The sequence below is a fragment of the Cervus elaphus genome, chromosome 18 (genome assembly GCF_910594005.1).
Source record: "Cervus elaphus chromosome 18, mCerEla1.1, whole genome shotgun sequence".
Taxonomy (NCBI): domain Eukaryota; kingdom Metazoa; phylum Chordata; class Mammalia; order Artiodactyla; family Cervidae; genus Cervus; species Cervus elaphus.
Genome location: NC_057832.1, coordinates 37,766,352 through 37,789,222, shown reverse-complemented (window position 1 = coordinate 37,789,222; position 22,871 = coordinate 37,766,352). Strand labels below are relative to the sequence as shown.

The window sequence follows — 22,871 nt, the reverse complement described above, 5'->3', positions numbered from 1 at the left end:
GCATATTTTTTTTTAAACAACATTGTTTCTATTTAGTACTTAAATGTACACATCTCTTGAATTTGAGTGAGAACACCCGGTCCCAGGCGGGTGGTCGGGTGATGCAACCCAGAACAGGTGGTTGGGGAGAGCTAGGGTCTGCCAGCTGAGGAACCACAGCCAATTCCCTGCAGAAGTGTGGCCCCAGCCAACTGCATCTTCCCCACGTTCAACAGGGAGGATGACAGGTCATGGCAGCTCCTTAAAACATGCTGGAGAGTAACTCTTCTTGAGGGGGGAGTTCCTCCGTGAAGGTCCTTTGGAATCCTGTTGAATTTAGGAGTGGGTACCTTCTCCATCCCCTGGGCTCTCTCTGCCTCTCTTCACCCCCTGCGCTCCCACATCACCCCATGTACACGCAAAAGAAAGTTTCACACAGAATGAGCCCCGTGTTGACGCAGGCATCACCTCCCCTCCCATCTGGACAGAAGCCAAGGAGGGTGGGGGTGGTGGGAGAGTGCGAAGGAAGGTATCGCTTGGAAATCTGTGGCAAGGGTCCCCAAGGGGGGCCGAGCAACGGTCAGTCAAGAGTATTGGTCCTGCATCCACAAATACATCAAGCTTTTCCCTCCTCCATCAACCCCTTAAATCCCAATGAGGTCACTGCAATGAGAGAGAATCAGATCCAGAGAGGGGGAGAGGAAGAGGACGACGAGGGAGAAGAAACCCAGACGGAAAAAGGCCATCAGACAAGGTCGCTTTTTCTGGCGACACAGCAACTGTGAGAAGCGTGGTGCTGAATATCATCCGCCCGCTCAGCCTGGGGACCGAGGGACTCACAGAAGCACTTCGTGTTACCACGAAAACAAAGGAAGGGAGACCAGGCGAGAGGGCGAGAGATGCTCTGAGCAGTCCCGCTTAGGATCTGGGGAAGCGAAGCTCGTCTACTTGGCGGGGAAAGAAAAGAGAGCCTGAAAGGGTCCCGGAAGCAGAGAGAACGGGATTTCCCTGCGGAGACTTGGGACGCGGCAGAACTCTGGACAGCGCCTGACTCCGGAGCGGGGCTCCGAGCTCCCTGGCTCCCCCGGGCTTCCGGCCCCTTCTTGAAAGCCCTTTCTACCAGTGAGCTCTCTCCTGGACTCCGACCACCGACCGGGAAAATCCTTCTGTGACCCCTGTCTGAACGTGCCGGGGTTGGAGCAGCTCTGCTTCTGACCCGGTCAGGGAAGAGGGTCTCCGGTCCCGGAAATCCAGTCCTTGTGGATAATGCGTCTCTGGTGAAGAAAGAAAAGTTTGGGGTCTGGTAGCGGGCAGAGGGGGTAAGGAGGCGAGTGGAAGGAAGAAGGTGGATGGTCGGCTTCCCTCTCTGACCTGGAAGGAACGATGACCGAAGAAGGATGTGCACCAGCGGCCAGATTATTGGGAGCCTCCTGCTGCTCTCCGTGCTGGAGATAGGGCTGGGGGCGTCCAGCGTGGCCGTGGGGGCGGTCAGCTTCAGCCTGGCCCTCCGAGAGCACAAGCCGCAGCTTGGAGACTCGTCCCCGGTATGGAGCGGGGTGTGTGTACGTTGAGGCATTTCGCTCTCTCTTTACGGTGACGGTCAGTGTGCGCGCGTTAGTCACTCCCTCCCCGGGGTTGGAAATATGAATCTCCTCTGGCTTGTATGTAGGTTCATGTCGGCAGGCTGTGCCTCTGTACGTTGTCCTTTAATTATTAATATTTTTTTCTTACCTTGATACCAAATTAAATGGCTTTGTTTAAAGTTGGGGGAGGGCAGTTTCCACTGGCTGAATCTGCAAAAGGTTGCCCAGTGGGGCTGATTGGGGGGGCCGGGGGAGGGGGGGGTCACACCTGTCAAGGGCAGGCTCAGCCTCCATACTTTTACAAGGAAAATCAAAATGAAAGTATTACATCATTTTCTTACACCAGCAACAAGCAAGGGTAGAGTTATGCATTTATTTCTCGGCAACAGTGCCCAAAGTACACTAAAGACAACACAGATATCACAAAGAGAAATACGATGTGAGTATGAAAGGAGAATTTCATCCCAAAAAACACTGCTCTTAATTTTCCCTTTATAAAACTCTTTTGTAAGTTCTAGGGAATAAGATAAACAACAAATGATATGTAGCAACATTCTAATTCAAGAATAACTCAGCTTAAAGAATACCTAATGCTCAGAGAAAATGTCATAATTTTCTTTAGGTCAGAGGGCAGACCCAGCGAGCTTCTAGTTTATTTACTGTGGGTGAATCTCCAGGAAAACCTTAAAGACCCATTTCTTCCACCCAGGATCAATAAAATAACTCAGCACTATTCCTAGTGTGAACCTACTTGTGAAAATCAGTTTTTCTTCTCCTTTAAGTTATATAGCTCTTCTATCCATATCCTTTTAGATCTTTAACTTGATTTTGTTTTCTAAGATATTTTAATAAGATTTTAATAAGATATTTAATAAGATATTTTAATAAGATTTTAATAAGATATTTTAATAATATCATAATTAGTATAATTAACAATCATGGCTTAGTTATTTGTGCTTTAGGTGTCTGAGAAGAAAATGATAATTTATGAGTTTAAGAGTAATTCTGAAGCAATTCATTTTTAACTGAAGTTCTAGCATTCTTAAAACTGGCATAATTATGCTTTAGAAAATTAGCTTTTATACTTTAACTTTTCTGAGGAGAATGTTTTTAAATTTCAGAAATTAAAAGAAAAATGGTATTCAGTTCTAACATTGGATTCTTCTAAGAATCCTTTTTCTAAATTCAGTAAGTCCCAGCAACCATAAATAATTACCTTTTGCCATATTATTTTAAATATAAGTATGAAAGACTAAATAAAAGGCAGATCTTAAAGCTAGTTATTTTACATCTTATATGTAGTAGTGATTATTTTGAGAGTTGTAGTTAGCATTATTATTTGATTAAACGTAAACTTGAAAACTTTTACCAGACAGTTTTCAAAATGAAATGTAATTTCAACATTTAAATCAAGCGGAAGAAAATGTGATCTTTTGGTGGCTTATGAGGAAGAAAGCTTAAATATTCTTCAAGTTAATTCCCCTCTCAAGTTCAGAAAATTGAGTAAGTGAATGTAGGTTGTCTCAAAATAACATTTAAGTATCCAGTTTACCTTCATGAATAAAAGGTGGTTGCATTTGCTTGGTGTCATGTAAGAAAATTAAAAAAAAATGTTTTTCTCTCTTTCTGAGCTATTTATTAATTATCTAGGTGAGTTGACATGTGTATGTACAAAAAAATGAAAATTTTGAAGCAGCTTAGTGAAAAGCAAAATAGTAAAGCACAGTCATCATCATAATTATTTCCTTTTTAAACATTTTGCTTTTTAGAGTAACCAAATTCACCTATGATTCTGAAATAATAGGTTCAAAGTCTGTTGTCTGATTCAGTAAAAGAAATTAAAAAATAAATCCATGTGATTGAATGAACCGATTTGAAATTTGAGTGCCCAAAGGGTTGCTAACTTTTATAAACTCAATAAATCAAATTTGCAAAGAAACAAATGTCTAAATTTGACCATTGTTTATCAAATTATAGTCTTGCTGACTTGATTTTTAAAATAATTTTTCAGAGGTCATTTGTAATACAGTTTGGATTATCGCAATTCTGGCAATGGTGAATTCATGTAACCAATATTTATAGGGGGCTTATCACATGCAAAGCATTTTACTATTTAACACAAAGACTATTAAGATGAATCAGAATGCCAAGCTGAGGAAGTAAGATGGATATGTCACTTTCTTTACCAGTGGTGAGAAATTAGAGTTTGACTTCAGGGAGTTACAGACACAGGGGAGAGAAGAAATATCCTTGGGAGAAGTATTATTTTTCTCTTGATCTTTAAAGTTTATTGAAACTTAGAAGGAACATATCATAGTATGAAATCTGGAGTCTGCCTGGGTGTAGATTCCAGGTCAGCCTTTAGCCATTTGCTATTTGGTTGACTAGCCAAAATTTCCTCATACTTTGTCAAGTAGGGTTGTTAGAAGGCACAAATAAAACCATGTTCTTAGTAAAATGTATGATATGTAGTAAGCACTGAATAAATGCACATAGCTAGTATTGGGTGCACAGAATGGCAGTGAGAGAGAAAACCTTCTAGGCAGCAAGGTTGAAAACAAAAAACGGACAGGATGGGTTGTGTTTCAGGAAGAATAAGCTCTTACATTTTTCTGAGGCTTAGGTGTGTGAGGGAGAGAGAAGGATGGAAAGAATGGTCGGGACGAGACCATGACAGGCTGTGTGCCAGTCTCAGATTTATTTCCTCATAGTTTTAATAAAATAATAATAATAACAATTCTTAATTTCCAAAGAGACCCCAGGAATATGCAGCAGAAAACTAGACTGATAACTACTCATCTCTTTGGTATTATGTGAATTAAAAATCTTATAAACACTAGATGGGATGGTATAATTAACTTTTCAGGCCATAATCCATAATCAGAGTGTATTTTGATTGGGGCCATAAAGTTTTTTTCAATACATAGATATCATTATTACCAGATTTTGCTTTCAATTTTAGAAGCCAATGGAAATAAAAACTGTACTATGAAGGGATTGCTTATTATATATGGACCTCAACATCATAAGCTTTTTATCTAGGTCAAATGCACCAAGAATTTAGGCAACTATTTTGATTATTTGGATTTAAATTATTGTTGGGTATTTTTGGATTATTGGAAAAATTACTGGACCAAAATTTTAAGTGGCTTAAAAATAAAACAGTACGAAACAAAAGGGCTTAAAATCTATAAGATGGATGTTTATACAGATTATTTCCAGTCACTATTTCATAATAAGGTAAATGGTTGTTATGGGACCTGGGACCAGTCTAAAAGATACGGGCAATTAGAAGGGAAAAAAAATTTAACTATAATTTCATAGCAAAAGAAAGCTATAAGTGCCTTATAGGATTTTGGCCTCTTCCTGAGTCTTTGTTGTAGTTTATATAGATACCTCATTGAAAACATGAAATAACACATTACTACTAGATAACAATAAATGAACCATTGAGTAAACTGCATTGGAAAAGACATAGGCATGTGAAATGCAATCGATGTGTAACACGCTGACAGGGAGTTAGACAGGACTGTGTCTCCAAGCGGCTGTAGGATTGCTGTTCTTCTCAATCTCCAGTACATCATCTATAATGTGAATGGATTGTATTCAGTGGTACACAGATCCAAGGAAATTTTATTTTGTTGCTCTAAATTGGCACTTTGAAATCTAAAGATTCAAATGGTGGTGTCCAGAAAAACATCTGGTAAGAGTTTTATTTTATACATACCATGCTAAATTCCATCCATCTATATCTGATATTCATTCTATAGATGTATTAAAAGAACTTTCCTTAGGCTCCTTTACCCCACATGTAAAATAATCTTTTAAAATAGTCACAATTTTCTTAACAAAGTCATGACATTTGAGTGATTTTTATTGCTTCTGGAGCATTCTTAATTTGTACACCATAACTTTATCTGCTTCAAAAATCTGATACTTTAATGACATTTATAGCCTAGTCAAGTCACATACTTAGTATGTGGATTCCTGACTGTGGATTCCTGATTCACCATGGCAACAACTCAGCCAACTGTAAGATTGTGTTGAAATTCACCTACTGTACATCCTGATCCATACCAGAGCAAAAGAAATGAAGTGCTGTATATAAATGATAGTTGCTCCAAAATGTTATTTCTAATATTTAAGTCTATTCAGTTCATTTAAGGAAAAAACAAGACAAAGTGAAAAAAACCCTCTAACAGTTACTTCAAATATACAAAATTTGAAGCTAGTGTGTCTCTGGCCAGATAATGCATCATTTTTTCCAAAGTTAAAATATATAACATAAAGGATTCATATTATTTATTATAAGATGAAAACAGTGCCCTATCCTCAGAAAAAACTACAACTATACATTTATATCCAATTTTAAAATTAATTTTAATTATATAAGTAATTTATAATTCCTGTTGCAAAGGGTTAAAAAAGATCAAAACTGAAGTTCTCTTCCCTACCACATCATCAAAATTAGCCAACATTATAAATTTAGTGTATAACCTCACAGATATTTCTCCATGCATACATATTGTTTGAACTTATAGACTAATTTTTATATCAAGTTTCTGAATATAATGAAGTCCCTTCATGGCTATCTAGAGCCCAGGTAAAGAATATTTTCCTTATCTGAGTCATACTCTTATTCTCAAGTGCTACTTGTTATCTACTGGAATCAGGGCAATTAAATAAGCGGCAAGTAGATAAGTTAGACAGGTTAAACACTTGGAATATGTAGTTATTATTCAAGGAACCATACTCTGTCAAAAAAAAAAAGTAAACTGCCTATTTCTGGTGTTGATTGATAATGACATGATGGGAGGAAAACAGTGAATTTTGTCAATTATCTGACAATAGTTTTTTTGTTTTAGTCAATATATCACCCATATGGAAGTGACATGCATTGAAATTTCTATCTAGAACACATGACAAATTCTGTTTCAGGATTTTGGCCCTTATTCAAGGGTAACAGTGGTCTTGAAGAATTTGCCATAGACATATTAGGGAAGAAATGATAATAATGGCATCAGTCACCTATTTGTTGACAGTCTGCTTCATACAAACATGATCTAGACAAAGTCATATCCTTTAATTTGGATGTTTTCGCATAAAATGTTCAAGTTAGATCTCTATGTTGACTTAATTGTTAGCCAGGTCAGACATTATGTGCTTTGAATATAGCTAAGCAATTTAACCTTCCTGTATATTCACTCAGCCCTCAGATCATACTTAATTATATTAGTAGATGGGAGATATAACCCAGCCATCCAAACTAAAATGCCTGTCATTAAAATTCAGTAAAAACTAGAATAGATTTTGGCATGTGTGTGTATACACACACACACACCAAAGGGGGGATACTCCAACAATTCTCTGTTCAAATGATGCTGGGTCATTCATTTATGAAGTGAACAAAAATTCAACCTACTGTACTATGTATATTTATATATAATTCTGTTCATTCAGATGGCATTTATATACCTAAATAACCAATCCCAGAGTTCTTCAAAATATTTAACTTTATTTTCCTAATGTAATTTAGTCAAATTACATACAAGGTGGTTACACTGAAGATGCTTCCCGGGTGGCTCAGTGGTAAAGTACCTGTCTGCCAAGGCAGGAGACATAGGAGAGGCGTGTTCAATCCCTGAGTTGGGAAGACCCCCTGGAGAAGGAAATGGCAACCCACTCCAGTATTCTTGCCTGGGAAATTCCATGGACAGAGGAGCCAGGCGGGCTACAGTCCATAGGGTCGCAAAGAGCCGGACATGACGGAGCCCTGAGACCACTCTGCAGATAGATGTCCAGTTGAAGTACATGGACAATGGAAGAATAATTAGGTAATAGTATGGGAAGACTCACTGAGCATCTTTCTAGCAGAAAAAGAAAAAGAAGGGGAAAAAGCTATACTACTACTTTGTTCTGTGATGTATAAAGCCTTGCAGTCCTTCTCATGAATGTAGATCTAATCTGTATGTATACTGTACTCATAGTAAATGGTAGATGGGATTCATACATCTCACTCCATATTTTACTGTGGCTCTGGATAACTCATGCTTCTTCACTAAGTCAGGGAGAGAAATAACAGTACCTACTATATGGGTTACTGTGAAGTTGCTGTGAAGCTAAGGCAATGCTCATAAAGCTTCCAGTACTGAGCCCGGCCAGAAGTAAGTGCACAGTGAACACTAGCTGCTCCTTACTTCTACTGCCCTGTTCAGCTCCATGACAACCAGGACCTATAACCTGCCGGTGATACACTGGTTCTCAACACGTCTCCAACATCCTTAATCAACTCTAGTTTGACTCATCATTTTTGCTTTTGTTTTTCTTTTCATGTATTGTTGGTTGGTTGGTTTAGTCACTAAGTTGTGTCTGACTCTTGTGACCCCATGGACTGTAGCCTGCTAGGCTCCTCTTGTCCATAGGACTTTCCAGGCAAGAATACTGGAGTGGGTTGCCATTTCCTTCTCCAGGGGATCTACCTGACTCAGGGATTGAACTTGCGTCTCCTACATTACAGGCAGATTCTTTACCAACTGAGCTACAGACCCCACATTTTCATGCATAGGTTCTAGTTAGTTTTTGACTTACATTATATACATTATATAATGTATGTACATTAGCAACTACAAAAATATACCAAAATATTTACATTGGAAAAGTCATGTAGATATTCAGCTTAAAATTGATTGGGGGAACAGTTGCCATTGTAAGACACTTGTCTCTCTCTGTTTTTCTTTTGGAGGTGGAGAGGGTAGTGGAAGCTCTATGATAAAAATATTTGATAATCAGATAAATTAGACAGTTATATAAATTAGGCATGTCAAACAGGGAGGATATGATAACTACTTTTGTACCATGAAGTCCTCAAAACACATATGTAAAACAATATGTTATTGTCATAAAGTCAGAATAAAAGTGCAAATTAACACTTCTGACAAAGATACTCAATAACTTGGAAATTTGTATGGTTTTGCCTGAACTACCCAAATAGCTTTTGAAGCATAACTAACTCTCATGTTAATTAGTGACCATGATTTTTAGCAGTAATGCAACTCAACAAGCAATTGAAAGTTCCGTTAGTTCATGATCTATTATTAAATACTGGGAAAAGTTAAGGCAGAAATAAAATTAGTAGTTAAGTATATTACCGTGGAGGACAGGGTGCCTTGAGCTACTTGTCCTGTAGAAATAATACTAGACATGATTTATTAATAGTTAACTATGGACCATATGCTTTCATATACATTTTATTTCTAATATTAACAACTTCATGAACAATGTTTTGTTTTGTAAAATTTATGTAGGAAAAAGAACTTAACTAGGGTCCACCATTATTTTATCAGCTGAGTTAGTATTTAAAGCCAGGGCAGTCTTATTTCATAATCAATAGAGAACATTTCTTTGTGTGAAACATGGGAAATTTTCATGAAATGAAAAAGTCATTCACTGAGGTCTGACCTCATTATTTGCTCCCAACTCTCAATCTATGAGCCAGGCAGGATGGCATAAAGGCCAAGTCCTGATCACTGTTTATTTTCCAGAAGAGACTGATAAAGTCAACTTATCAACCATACAACCTCCATATTCTCAAAAGAGTGTGAGATACTGGATTAAATTGTTCCTACTCATAAATCTTAAGATTTAGCCTTGAAAAATAAAGCTAAATAATGCATCTCAAATAATCATTAAATATTATAAGGCCAATCAGGAAGACACAAAATTACATATTTGTTTAAATACGTTCAAAGTGAAAGGTATCAATAAAGGATCAAGGATATCCATCCTCACGGAGGAAGAACTTTATTCAGGCCTTATAGATCAGGCAGATTTCCAGTGGCCAGACAGAAAAAGAAGATGTGCTAAGCAAAGATATTAACATGTGTCAAGTCATGGAAGGGAAAATAAAATAGAGAGTTAGTGGGGAATTGAAGAGACCAAACTTGTCAGAGCAAAGACATGTTCAGAGAAAAACTGGTAAGTGAAGATCTACCTCACCTAAATAGGATGTGGCCAGCTTCAAAAGGGTCCTGAAAGAATCACAAGACTAGTCGGCCCTTGATTCCCAGCTAAACTTTGTTAAGTTCCGCTTTTTAGAATTTGATGGGTTTGAGGCCAATGGATTGCTGCTCAATTTCAAGGCAAAGTACCAGGCCTTGGTTCCCAGATGTGTGCAGCTCAGTTCAGTCGCTCAGTCCTGTCCAACTCTTTGCGACCCCACGAATCGCAGAACGCCAGACCTCCCTGTCCATCACAAACTCCTGGAGTTTACTCAAACTCATGTTCATAGAGTTGGTGATGCTATCCAGCCAACTCATCCTCTGTTGTCCCCTTCTCGTCCTGCCCCCAATCCCTTCCAGCATCAGGGTCTTTTCCAATGAGTCAACTCTTCCCATGAGGTGGCCAAAGTATTGGAGTTTCAGCCTCAGCATCAGTCCTTCCAATGAACACCCAGGACTGATCTCCTTCAGGATGGACTGGTTGGATCTCCTTGCAGTCCAAGGGACTCTCAAGAGTCTTCTCCAACACCACAGTTCAAAAGCATCAATTTTTCGGCACTCAGCTTTCTTCATAGTCCAACTCTCACATCCATACATGACCACTGGAACAACCATAGCCTTGACCAGACAGACCTTTGTTGGCAAAGTAATGTCTCTGCTTTTTAATATGCTATCTAGGTTGGTCAAAACTTTCCTTCCAAGGAGTAAGCGTCTTTTAATTTCATGGCTGCAGTCACCATCTGCAGTGATTTTGGAGCCCAAAAAAATAAAGTCTGACACTGTTTCCACTGTCTCCCCATCTATTTCCCATGAAGTGATGGGACCAGATGCCATGATCTTAGTTTTCTGAATGTTAAGCTTTAAGCCAACTTTTTCACTATCTTTCATTTTCATCAAGAGGCTTTTTCGTTCCTCTTCACTTTCTGCCACAAGGATGTGTCATCTGCATATCTGAGGTTATTGATATTTCTCCCGGCATTCTTGATTCCAGCTTGGGCTTCCTCCAGCCCAGCATTTTTCATGATGTAATCTGCATATAATTTAAATAAGCAGGGGGACAATACACAGCCTTGACGTACTCCTTTTCCTATTTGGAGCCAGTCTGTTGTTCCATGTCCAATTCTAACTGTTGCTTCCTGACCTGCATACGGGTTTCTCAAGAGGCAGGTCAGGTGGTCTGGTATTTCCACCTCTTTCAGAATTTTCCACACTTTATCATGATCGGCATAGTCAAAGGCTTTGGCATAGTCAATAAAGCAGAAATAGATGTTTTTCTGGAACTCTCTTGCTTTTTCGATGATCCAGTGGATGTTGGCAATTTGATCTCTGGTTCCTCTGCCTTTTCTAAAACCAACTTGAAATCTGGAAGTTCTCGGTTCACGTATTGCTGAAGCCTGGCTTGGAGAATTTTGAGCATTACTTTATTAGCGTGTGAGATGAGTGCAATTGTGCGGTAGTTTGAGCATTCTTTGGGATTGCCTTTCTTAGGGATTGGAATGAAAACTGACCTTTTCCAGTCCTGTGGCCACTGCTGAGTTTTCCAAATTTGCTGGCATATTGAGTGCAACACTTTCACAGCATCATCTTTCAGGGTTTGAAATAGCTCAACTGGAATTCCATCACCTCCACTAGCTTTGTTCGTAGTGATGCTTCCTAAGGTCCACTTGACTTCACATTCCAGGATGTCTGGCTCTAGGTGAGTGATCACACCATTGTGATTATCTGGGTCATGAAGATCTTTTTTGTACAGTTCTTCTGTGTATTCTTGCCACCTCTTCTTAATATCTTCTGCTTCTGTTAGGTCCATACCAGTTCTGTCCTTTATTGAGCCCATTTTTGCATGAAATATTCTCTTGGTATCTCTAATTTTCTTGAAGAGATCTCTAGTCTTTCCCATTCTGTTGTTTTCCTCTATTTCTTTGCATTGATTGCTGAGGAAGGCTTTCTTATCTCTCCTGGCTATTCTTTGGAACTCTGCATTCAAATGGGAATATCTTTCCTTTTCTCCTTTGCTTTTCACTTCTCTTCTTTTCACAACTATTTGTAAGGCCTCCTCAGACAACCATTTTGCCTTTTTGCATTCCTTTTCCATGGGGATGGTCTTGATCCCTGTCTCCTATACAATGTCACGAACCTTCGTCCATAGTTCATCAGGCTCTCTGTCTATCAAATCTAGTCCCTTAAATCTATTTCTCACTTCCACTGTATAGTCATAAGGGATTTGATTTAGGTCATATTTGAATGGTCTAGTGGTTATCCCTACTTTCTTCAGTTAAGTCTGAATTTGGCAATAAGGAGTTCATGATCTGAGCCACAGTCAGCTCCCGGTCTTGTTTTTGCTGACTGTATAGAGCTTCCCAGATGTGTACGTGGGATCAAAAGAAAGACTTGAGAGAAATCTTTATGTGTGTGTTTGTGTTAGTCACTCAGTTGTGTCTGACTCTGCAACCCCATGGACTGTTGCTTACCAGGCTCTTCTGTCCATGGAATTTTCCAGGCAAGAATACTGGAGTGGATTGCCATTTCCTTCTCTAGGGAATCTTCCAGACCCAGGGATCAAATCCACATCTCTTATCTACCTGCATTGGCAGGCTGTTTCTTTAACACTTGCACCACCTGGAAAGCCCCTTTGAGACTTGAGGCAAGTGAAAATCTTACATCACAAACCTAACCCCAACTTCAAATGACTTTCCCATTATTGATGTTAGATTTGTAAGATCATAAGTTCCTTATGCTCAATTATTCTTACAGCTACCTGACATAAGAGTTCATTTGTATAATAGGTAGTATTGGCATGATACAAATAAATGAAAACAGGTTTTGGAAGTATTGAGACTTGGGGTCAAATTCTAGCTCTAGCAGTTTCTAGTTGTTTAAGTTTGAATGAGTTAAATTATCTCACTGAGCAGTCAGCTAACTCATCCATACAATAGCAATCCTACTACCTATTTCATGGAGTTTTCTAAAAATTAAATGTAGTATTTATATAAAGGGCTTGATAAATGTTAGGTATTCAGTAACTGTGACTGTCCCACAATAATAACCACAGGCTTTTGCTATATTTCTGGAAAATTCATTTTCTGTATGTGGCTTCTGTTGTGTATTATAGACATTTTATTTTTACACATTTCTAAAGGGGAGGTTGATTGTAAGACTGTTGATGAAATTGAACTTGGACTCAAAGCTAAGTAACATTTAGGCCATACACCTTGTCTTAGAAAACATGTACTTGTCATACCCAGTTTTAGGCATAGTAGTAGTTGTAATAGTTGTGATTTAGTGTGCTTATTCCAGGATCACAGGAATATTATGTAGGTCAATATTGGGATAAAGAGGTGTGTTTTTTGTTTGTTCTACCAAATACAGATGTGTTCTTGATTTTTTCATTATTTTTTCTGGGTTATTGGAATTTTTAGTTCTTTCATGACTTTTTTCTGCCAGTTAATTTCCTACATGGATAACTCTGAGGAATTAAAATAATTAATGATAATAATGATGACATAAATAATGGCAGTGGCAGCTTATATTTACAATATTCTATGTTGCCTAAGAATTCCACCTGCTTTTGTTATCCACTTATATTAGCAGGTGAGTTTCTTCACCTAAGATATAAGCCTGAAGGATTTAGGATTTAGTGACTTAAGATCAGAAAGTGAAATCAGTTACAGGAGCAAGATAGAAACCTAAATCACTTGAAGAAAGAAAGCATGTGTGTGTGTGTGTGTGTGTGTGTGTGTGTGTGTGTGCATGTGTGCACACCCATGTAGGTGCTCATACATGTGTGGTAGAGATGAAAAAATAAGTAATTCCTAGAAGGAAGTTGATAACTGTTGCTGATATGCAAGATAAGCTACATTCAGGCTTCTGTTGCCCTGATTTGGGAGCAATTCAAAATGTTGTGAGCCCTCTGTCAGCTGCCTCTTATTTCCATAACTGGCTGGCTTTCGGAAACTGCCAGGCACATTGGATGGACATTTGTGCATGGTATTGACAATTCTTAGGAAAAGCATAACTTCTACTCTTTAGCCCTCTGGAGTTCCTATACCTAAGATTTAGTTGGACAATTGCCACTTAAATATACTGCAGATTCAGAGTTCTTCTTGATGAAAATTTACACGTTTAGTTAAAATTTTCCTTGCTACTTAGGGAGCAGAAATAGCTCAAACATCAAAAAGCCTTATTTACTTAGCACACTCAAAATATTTAACAGATTATTTTTCGAAAAGAAAAACTATCACAAAGCATAATTGTAACAGAATACAGTGCATAATTCATTAAATCCCAGAGGGATTGCATCACAGGAACTGAGTTGGGGAGTGAAGGGATGAATGGCATTCTGAGAATCCAGGCTAATTCTTTCTGAAGAAAGAATTCCACGCTTAAGGATCTGGGTCCCAGGCCATTGGAAAGTTTCTGAGATTTTTGGACTTTGGTTCATTTAGAAGAGCTTGACCTGCCATCAGTGACATGCTGTATTTAATGCTTTCTTCTGAGATTCAATCTTGTGTGTTGTTGGTTTCATTAAGTTACTTTACAGTCTCTGCAAAGCCTTCTTCCACTACTTGTTCTGCATCTATATTTGCCACTGTGGGGTTTTTCTTTCCATTTCTCCCGTGAGTGCTTTGGTTTAATTTCTTTATTTGCTATGGTTACCTCTTATCCCATGCTATCTGTTAAGCTACCAAGAGGGCCTGTGCTAACGGAAGACTGCTTGCTCATCACATCAACATATCTCTTGTACATTTTATCCTCTAGGTATTTCCTATAAAATTGATTATATTTGTGAGAGCTCATGGTTCTATTGAAAAAAAAATATGTACATTTATCCTTTCTCAGTTAAACTTTAAATTTTTTTTTAGGTTTCAAATTTTCCTGGAGTGGAAGAAACATAGTATATGGATCAATATATATGAAATGCCTTACTTTATTTCAGTGTTCTGTTTTGGGATGGAAAATAAGAAATTAGATCTAGCTTAAGGGGAAAAAAGAACACTGCATAATTAGCAGGGTTTTCCATTGACTAAGGAAAAAAAAGAAATATAAATAGGAAAGTATAAAAGTGATTTATTTTTAAAATGAACACTTTGCTAAAAATGCAAAAGAACTGGGAGAGGGGAAAGAGAGGCCTTGATGAGAGCTATAAATCTAATAAAGGGTGAAAAAGTCCAGGAAACCAAATTGTCAGATAGCACAGTCAGGTCCTAGGACCCCCCCTAACCTAACAATGGGTTAGGCTTATAAAAATGGGGCCAGATCGGCGTTGAGGTAAATGACAGAGAGCTGCATGGTCTGCACTGGGTTAGGATGAGTCAAGACTAGGAATGAGCTGTGGAAAATCAGGGGACTGGAGTTCCTGTTCCTGTTCTCATAAGCCAGATGCTTATTTTCCTCAGTTCGCTTTCCTATTAGATTTAGTTAATAATTATTGATTCCACAGTTACAACATTCTATGCCCTGAGTTAGGTTCTGCGGACTTAGCAGTTAATAAAACTCTAACGGTCCCTGATCTTCTGAAGCTTAGTTTAAAAAGAAATATGAGGAAGGAGACGGTGGGATGAATGGAGAAAGTAGCATGAAAACATATACACTTCCCTACATAAAATAGATAGCCAGTGGGAATTTACTCTATGACTCGGGGAACTCAGACTGGGGCTCTGTAACAACGTAGGGAGCTGGGAAAGGGTGGGAGGTGGGAGGGAGCTTCAGACAGAGAGGACGTCTGTATACAAGTAGCTGATTCATGTTGATGTATGAAGAAACCAACACAGTAACGTAAAGCAATTATCCTTCAATTAAAAATAATTTTTTAAATGAAAAAGAATATAGAAAATGAACAAATAATGCACAAATTATTAAAGTTTGTACCTGGTGAATAGGAGAAATATAGGCTTATGCAGACTATAACAGTTATCAATAATGGGAGAATCAGAAAATGCATCTCTAAGGAAGCAACATTTCTGAAGGATGATGAGGTATTTCCCAGATGAAGAGGGAAAAAATGCATTGTCCCAGTCAGGGGGAACATCTTGTGTAAAGACTCTGAAATAGAAAATGTTTCATATGCTTGAGCAACTGAAAGAAGGCCAGGTGACTGGAGGATGACCAGTGGGCAGGAGGAGATAGAAAGTTCTGGGTGAGGTGAAGAGACAAACAGGGGGTGAAAATCACTTAAGGCTTTATAGACATGATACAATGTTTTTATTTTCTCCTAATTATAATAGGAGCCACCAAAAGATTTTAAGTGGGACAATGACAAGATTATATCTGCATTTAAAGAAGCTCATTTGGGGCTGCAGTTTAAAAAGTATTTTAGAGTCAGACAAGTTCTTGTCACAAATTAAGTCACAGGTCTATTTAGGAGGCTGCTGGGCTGTATGATACAGTGGTTACATGGATGAGAGTTAAGGAATAAAATAAAAACAGAAGAAGAAGAGATACTTGAGATACAGAGTTAACAAGATTTTGTTTCCTGAGATGCCACTTTAAAATGTTAAGAATGAGTTTCAGATTTCAGAACTGAGCATCTAAGAGGATCCTATTTACTCTTTGAGACTAGAGGATTAGAGGAGGAAAACCTGTGTGTATGTGTGTGTGTGTGTGTGTGTGTGTGTGTGTGTGTGGTGTGTAGGGAGCAACTGGATTAGCATGGGAAGACATCAAGGATTTATTTGTGATGTTATGTTGGAGGGGCCTGTGAGTTATCTAAATGGAGATGCTGTGGGCTATTAGATGGGTCTGGAGATCAATGCTGGAAATCTTAAAAATGTATTAAATACATTTAAAGGTATTTAAAGCCACATGACTTTTTGAAGCATCCAAAACAATGCCTTTAATTACTATTATATTCAGAAGCTGGCCATTCAGAATTAACCATAATACTCAGGAGTAAAAAAAGGGACTGAGAAGCTGAGATGAGAAGAAATATGTCGAAGTCCGGGAGAGTGTGGTATCAGAGAAGCCCAAAGGAGAGGGGTTCCTTGTAGGATGAGGACTGAAATGTGGAAGGCGTTACTTATTTTAGCAGGAGTTGATGAAGGAAAAACAGAGGGTATAGAAGCCAGTCTGGAGTCCGAGAGAGAACAGGAAGTAAGAATGTACAAACAGTTAAGTGTAGAAGCTTGGCAGGAAAGGGAAAAGGGAGTAGAGAGACAGCAATCAACGTAAAAAGATTTGGAATCAAGGAGGTTTTCATTTTTTAAGGAAGATTTTGGAACACTTTGGCAAGCTGAGGTGAATAATGGAGTAGAATGAGAGAGAGATAAAGGGAGAGAGAAAGACTTTGAATAAATGAAGGGTGATAGAACTTAGAGCTAAAATGCAGGCTTTGTGTTGGTAAGTTTTAAATGTGTTTTTTGTAATAAGGCAAGACAGTGTGAGTGAAGATGCAGAGTTTGTCACACCTAATGGCAAATGGAGAAAGGATTCTCTGATGGCATCTGTGTTTTCTAGTTTGAGACCTGTCAATCGCTACCGGTAAAAAGTAAACAAAAGTCTGGCTGACTCTGAGAACATGATTAAAATGCCTTTCTCTTGGTTGAGAATTATAATTAAGTCACAATATGAACAGAAAAGAGACATAAAAATAATTCACCCCTAACTTATGATGTTACAGGTAACTAAACTGAAGCCCACGTTAGCAATGGTGGCTAACTGTAGATCCAGGACAAGAGTCAGGTCATCTAATTCTTGGTCTAACACTATTTCCACAGACACCTCAAGACATTAAGTATCCTTAAAATACGTGCTCAGCCAAAAGGATAATAAAGTTATCTGGCTGCTGCCCCAAACTGAACAGGAGTGATCTCAAATCACTGGCACTGCTAACTATCATGGAGATGTAAGAATTACTTTAACAGATTTCAGGAGTTCCCTCCCAGTTTGGAGTTTCAAGGAAGCAGTTTTCCATAGAAATCGTAATGTGTTCTCCCTGGTGCTTTTCCAAAGTAACTGCGAAATTACTCGAAGCTAATTTTTAGAAGTTACTAGCATTTCCAAACCCACAAAAGCCAGCGATCAATTTAGTTAAGTAAGCAGAGTGCCTTTAAGAAGACTTCGAAAACAAATTCCAAAGCTCATTTGTTCATTTTGCAAGCTTTACACGTTTGAAGAGCTTGGAAAGGGAATGCCAAAGTCCTATAGTTCTAATATTTTCTGTCAGAGGCTTTTCTTTTTAATTCAAACATCTAGAAATTGAAATTAAGTAAGATTTAGTACACAGTTTGCCTGAAGTGGCTAGAAACAAATATGTGTGTGTGCACACACACATATAATGTCTTGATCTAACACTGTTGTAAGAATTGTCAAAGTATTTTGTAATGATAAATTCATTTAAAGGGCCACACACACACAAAAAAAAGGAGCTCTTTTTTGTAAATGTATCCTTGGCTGTGAATATAGTACAGTGTACTTGACTAGTGATAGGATGAGCTGTGTTTTCTAGTGTGACATTAAGAAATTAAAATATTATGAAATATTATCAATTTTTGCCACCTTTATACCCCCATTACTAATAGTTGAAGAAAAAGATTTTCTCAAAGGAGCAGTTCTTTTGAAGAAAGAGGTGTAACTTTTAACTGGTGATTTTTTGCTTATGTCTTTTCAGCTCTAGCCGAAGGGGTATCTTTGACTTCTCAGACTTTCAAAATAGTGTCTTAGAGGGCTACTGGAGGAGTTTATGAAATAATAAGTTGAAAGATTCAAGTTTGGCAGACATCATGCAATGGGTTACCAGAAAAAGTGGCCCAATTGAGAGCAGGTAGTCTCTAGAGCTCTCACATATGGAAATGAACTAATTTAGGAAATCATTGTATCTCCTGGGTGATATTTGGGGTGGGGTGGGGGTGGGGTTGTTTTTCTTTGACTTGTGACCATAGCAAGAATTAGGTGTGCTCTAGATTTAGAGAGTAGCCACTAGCCACATGTTGCTACTGAGAACTTTAAATGTAGCTAGTCTGAGTTTAGATATATTAATAAGTATAAAGTACACACTGGATTTCAAGGACTGAATATGAAAGAAGAACATGAAGTATCTCAAATTTCTTAAAAGTTTGATTTCATGGAGAAATAATAGTATGCACATACTGAGTTAAATCATTAAAATTTTCACCTTTTTAATGTGACTATTGTGCTCAGTCATGTCTGACTGTTTGTGACCCCATGGCCTGTAGCCCACCAGGCCTCTCTGTCCTTGGAATTCTCCAGGCAAGACTACAGGTGTGGATTGCCATTTCGTACTCCAGGGAATGTTACTGTTAGAAAACGCAATTATATATCGACCCACATCTGTGGCTTACATTAGATTTCTATTAGACAGCTTGCATCTAGATACAGTTTTCTCATTAAAAAAAAAAAGTCATTAGCTGGTCAAGAGAAGCCTCATGCTTTGTCTGCCTAAAACATGAACTGTAGATGAGGAAAGTCTTTAAGATAATTTGAATTATTAGTGAATTGGGAAGGCTGAGTTGGCTTAGTTGTCTGCTGGTAGAGATGCTAGAAACAGCTAAGCGTTATAACACAGCATTTTCCAAAATGGACACTTAAATTGCCTGCTCCCATGACATAAGCCTTTTGGCCTCGGGTTTTTAAATGGTGAAACCAAAGACTCTGTGTGACTTTTTAAAAAGGGATTTTAAATATGTTTTTGGAGAGGAGAGGCTCTTCCCACTTCCTTTAATAACCCGAAATCCATTTCTTCATTTATCTATTCATCAACAAATATTCAGTGAATTTTTTGTATGTGTGAGGTCCTGTTTTAGTGCTAAAGTTTTAAAGATTAAAACATAACATCTGAACTCAAGAAGGAGTTCAAGAACTTTTAGAATGACATAGTGAATAATTACCATAAAATATGATCAGTGCATCAGTGTTATAACAGACATGAATGTAATAATGTTTTTGTTAGATCCTAGCTAGGAGTACATAGATGGGTTGAAAAGGCTTCACAAATAATGGATCTTGATATTTAAAAAAATAATTTTCCAAATGGAGAAAATATTTATTGGCACTTACCACGTGCCACAGTCAAGACTAAGTACTATCATGTGGGTTGTCTCTTAATTCCACAATCATGTTATATTAGTCTCCTCATTCTTATAGAAGGAATGCAGAATGTCTTTTTATTATAAATGATATTTTTAGTGTCAGAGAGCTGTGATATAGGTCATGGTAGATGCTGGAGAAACAGCTGGTACATACGGTCAGTCCTGGAGAAGTGTCTGCTTACAATGAGTGGAGGAAAAACAAGGTTGCTGAGATTACGATCAGAGGATGTCAGAGCAGGGAGAACAGCCCAAAGCCCATTCAATTCAACTCTTTGCTTTTAAAGATGAAGCCCAGAGAATTCAATTGACTCACCTAATATAATTAAATGACAAAGGAAGACTGAATGAGAGCCTAGGGCTTCTCTCCTGAAGAGCACACCTTTTTTCCCAATAGTGCATGGCCGCAGCTTCCCTGGCGACTCAGTGATAAAGAACCCTTATGCAATGCAGGAGACCTGGGTTTGATCCCGGGATCAGGAAGATCCCCTGGAGAAAAGAATGGCTACTCACTCCAGTATTCTTGCCTGGAGAATTCCGTGGACAGAGGAGTCTGGCAGGCTGCAGTCCATGGGGTCACAAAGAGTAGAACAACTGAGTGACTAACACTTTCACAGCTTGTTAAACCCATGACTACAGAAAACAATTCTCTCGGGAACAAGCTTTGATAACGATGCATCCTTTACTGCTCACTGTTCACTGCGATTTTTCAGCTAATTTGTACACAACTCCTTTCTGTATTCTACTGTTTAGAGTCGCAGTTACAATATTACTGATAATTTTTCACTAATTTCTCCAGTTTTGAAATCCTGATGATTTTCTCTCCTTTTTCCTTGCTTTCCTGAATACTTGTTCCTTTAACAGAACAACAGAACTGGTCTTATTGAGATAGTTGTGCTAATACTAATAGAGGGCTTTAAGATATACATAGGACTCTAGAGCTTCCCAGGAAATCAGCTTGACACATAATTACTGGTCTTACTTTAAATGAAGTGCTTTGCTGAGACTCTGAAGATAGATAATTATCTGGACTCTGGCGTCAGGGGCTTTATAGCTGGTGGGGAAATGTATGTAAATATTAATAATAACAGATATTGAGCACATACTCGTCTAAGTGTTTTACCCCTATTATATTATCTAATATTTATAGCAATTCTATGAAGTACATTCTCTTATGTATCTAATTAAACGGAAAACTGTGGCAAATTATGTAAATAACTTTCTCAAAGCCTCACTGCTGGAAAATGATGGAGCCATGATGCAAACCCAGCCAATTTGACTCTAAAGTAGTCATTCTTAATCTCTAAACTAACTGACTCCTACTAATCTGAATAAATACAGAATGCAGGGTATGAATATTCTGTGAATGCAAAAGTGAACTGGGAGACAGACGACCTCATGGAGGATGTGTTTTGGTGGCCAAGTCTGGGAAAAAATAAAGTAGGGAGAGCTTGATGGGAGGTGAGGAAAGAAAAGCATCTCAGGTTGGTGGAGACATGATCTGTTAAGGGCTTGAGAGTGGTAGAGGATGTTGGTTTCAGAGCACAGAATGTGCAGAAAGAAGAGAGTCTGAAGAGGTTGGCTTGAGCTGTTGGAAACCTCAGTATTATACTATAGGATGTGAACTTACAGTTATAAAGAAACGGACAGGTACTAAAAACATTTTAAAGGTTTTGAGGAAGGAAACAACAAGAATCGATGTATTTTAGGAATAATCACCTTAGAAGCAGTTTGAAGAATTAAAGCCTGGGGATTATGACAATCTTTCATGTTAAAATTTGGAATCAAAATGAAGATAACACCAGTAGGAATGGAAATTAAAAGGGCATATGTGAGCTTTATGGAGTTAGATGATAACAAAACTTGGTGGGAAGCAGGTTATAAAGAAATGAGAGTGGACGAGATTGGATATTAAGGCTTCTTTTCTGCCTGAGTTGAAGAGAATGAGAGCGTTTCCCTGAGATCTGGAAAACAAAAATGGAGGCATGTGTGGAAGGCAGGAAAACAAAATTAAGCTTAGACAAGCTGTGCTTTCTTGTTTATTCATGAAATATGCATGCATCAGTTTACAATAGACTTTGTGTTATATTCTCGAAATACAATAAAGAACAAGAAGATAAGGTCCCTGTCTTCAGGACACTTACAGTCTATGGTAGGGAGACACACAGTAAACAAATAAATATAGAAATTAAAGTATTTAATTACAGTGCTACAAAGGAAGGATGCCATCAGACCTTCATGGAAACTGAATCCAGAAAATTCAGGAATCCTTCCATGAAGTAGTCATTTAGGCAGTCATATTTAGGTAACATTTAAATCAGGAATAGTCTTCAGCCAGCCTGAGAAGAATAACATGATTTCAGGCTAAGGAAACAGCATATTTCAAGCCATTTCCTTTAGTGGGAAGGGATTTGATGAATTCCAAGAAGTTAAGAGAGATATCAGTGAAGGTTGACACTTAGAAGAAGGCAGATCATGAAACACTTTGTAAACTATGTAAAGAGGGTTTTTGGTTTTTTTTTTGTTTTTTTTTACTTTTTCTTAAAAAGGCAATGTGATAGCATTAAACGATGTGAAGTGTGAAAGAAACAAGTTCAGACAAGAGTGGATTTATGAAGGCAAGGTCAGAAAGAGAATTTAAAAGTTTTTGCTATCATACTGACGAGAGATGATAGTGGTTTGAAAGAGTGGAAGTATATTCTGAAGACAAAAAAAAAGTGTGTCTTACTGACTCCTGGTACATTAAGGTAGGAAGGAGGTGTCAATAAAGCCTTCCCAGATGTCAAGGATGAGAACTGAGTGCGTGACTGTGCTATTTCCAGAAGTGAGAAATATTGGAAGAGAAAAATATTTTCAGGGGGAAGATGACAGTGCTTTCAGGAGAATACGCTCACAGTATTTTCAGGGGAAGATGATTAGGACATTCTGAGTGTCAAGCATTTTCATGAGACACCTTAGCACCTAGTTCTTCTAGTTGTCATCATTCCTAGTTGTCATCATTGTGGCCCCCAGCAGTTCTCAGGTCATATCGTCATCGGACGTAGGCCAGTAGAAAAGATGGTCTGCTTCCTGGCTGATGAAACAAAATGTCTAAACTCTGTTCTCTTTTTCTCAGTTGACCTTACTTGTATCTTGTGGTTACATCTGAAGCAATCACTGTGACAAGAGGACAGAACCTGCTAATGTATTAAACCTGGATCACAGCTCTGGGGGGCGGGGGATGAGAAGCACATGCCTAACAGTGAGGGATGGATGGTTTTCTAGCAGAAAAATGA

At 38.2% G+C, this 22,871-nt stretch overlaps 1 protein-coding gene across 5 annotated transcripts in view; it reads left to right on the top strand.

Annotated features, from left to right (window-relative positions):
• The window catches only part of TMEM196 (transmembrane protein 196), a 136,881-nt gene that overhangs the window by 67,228 nt on the left and 46,782 nt on the right, over positions 1-22,871 (top strand). For 2 of the 5 annotated variants that reach the window (XM_043872457.1, XM_043872455.1), the window contains exon 1: positions 13-1,523. The exons of 1 other annotated variant lie outside the window; for it this stretch is intronic. In XM_043872457.1, the coding sequence (XP_043728392.1) occupies positions 1,377-1,523 (147 nt within the window). In that variant the 5' untranslated portion in view covers positions 13-1,376. Of the gene's footprint in view, positions 1-12; positions 1,542-22,871 lie in introns of those variants that run through there. 2 more of the 5 variants (XM_043872456.1, XM_043872454.1) reach the window with 1 other exon arrangement.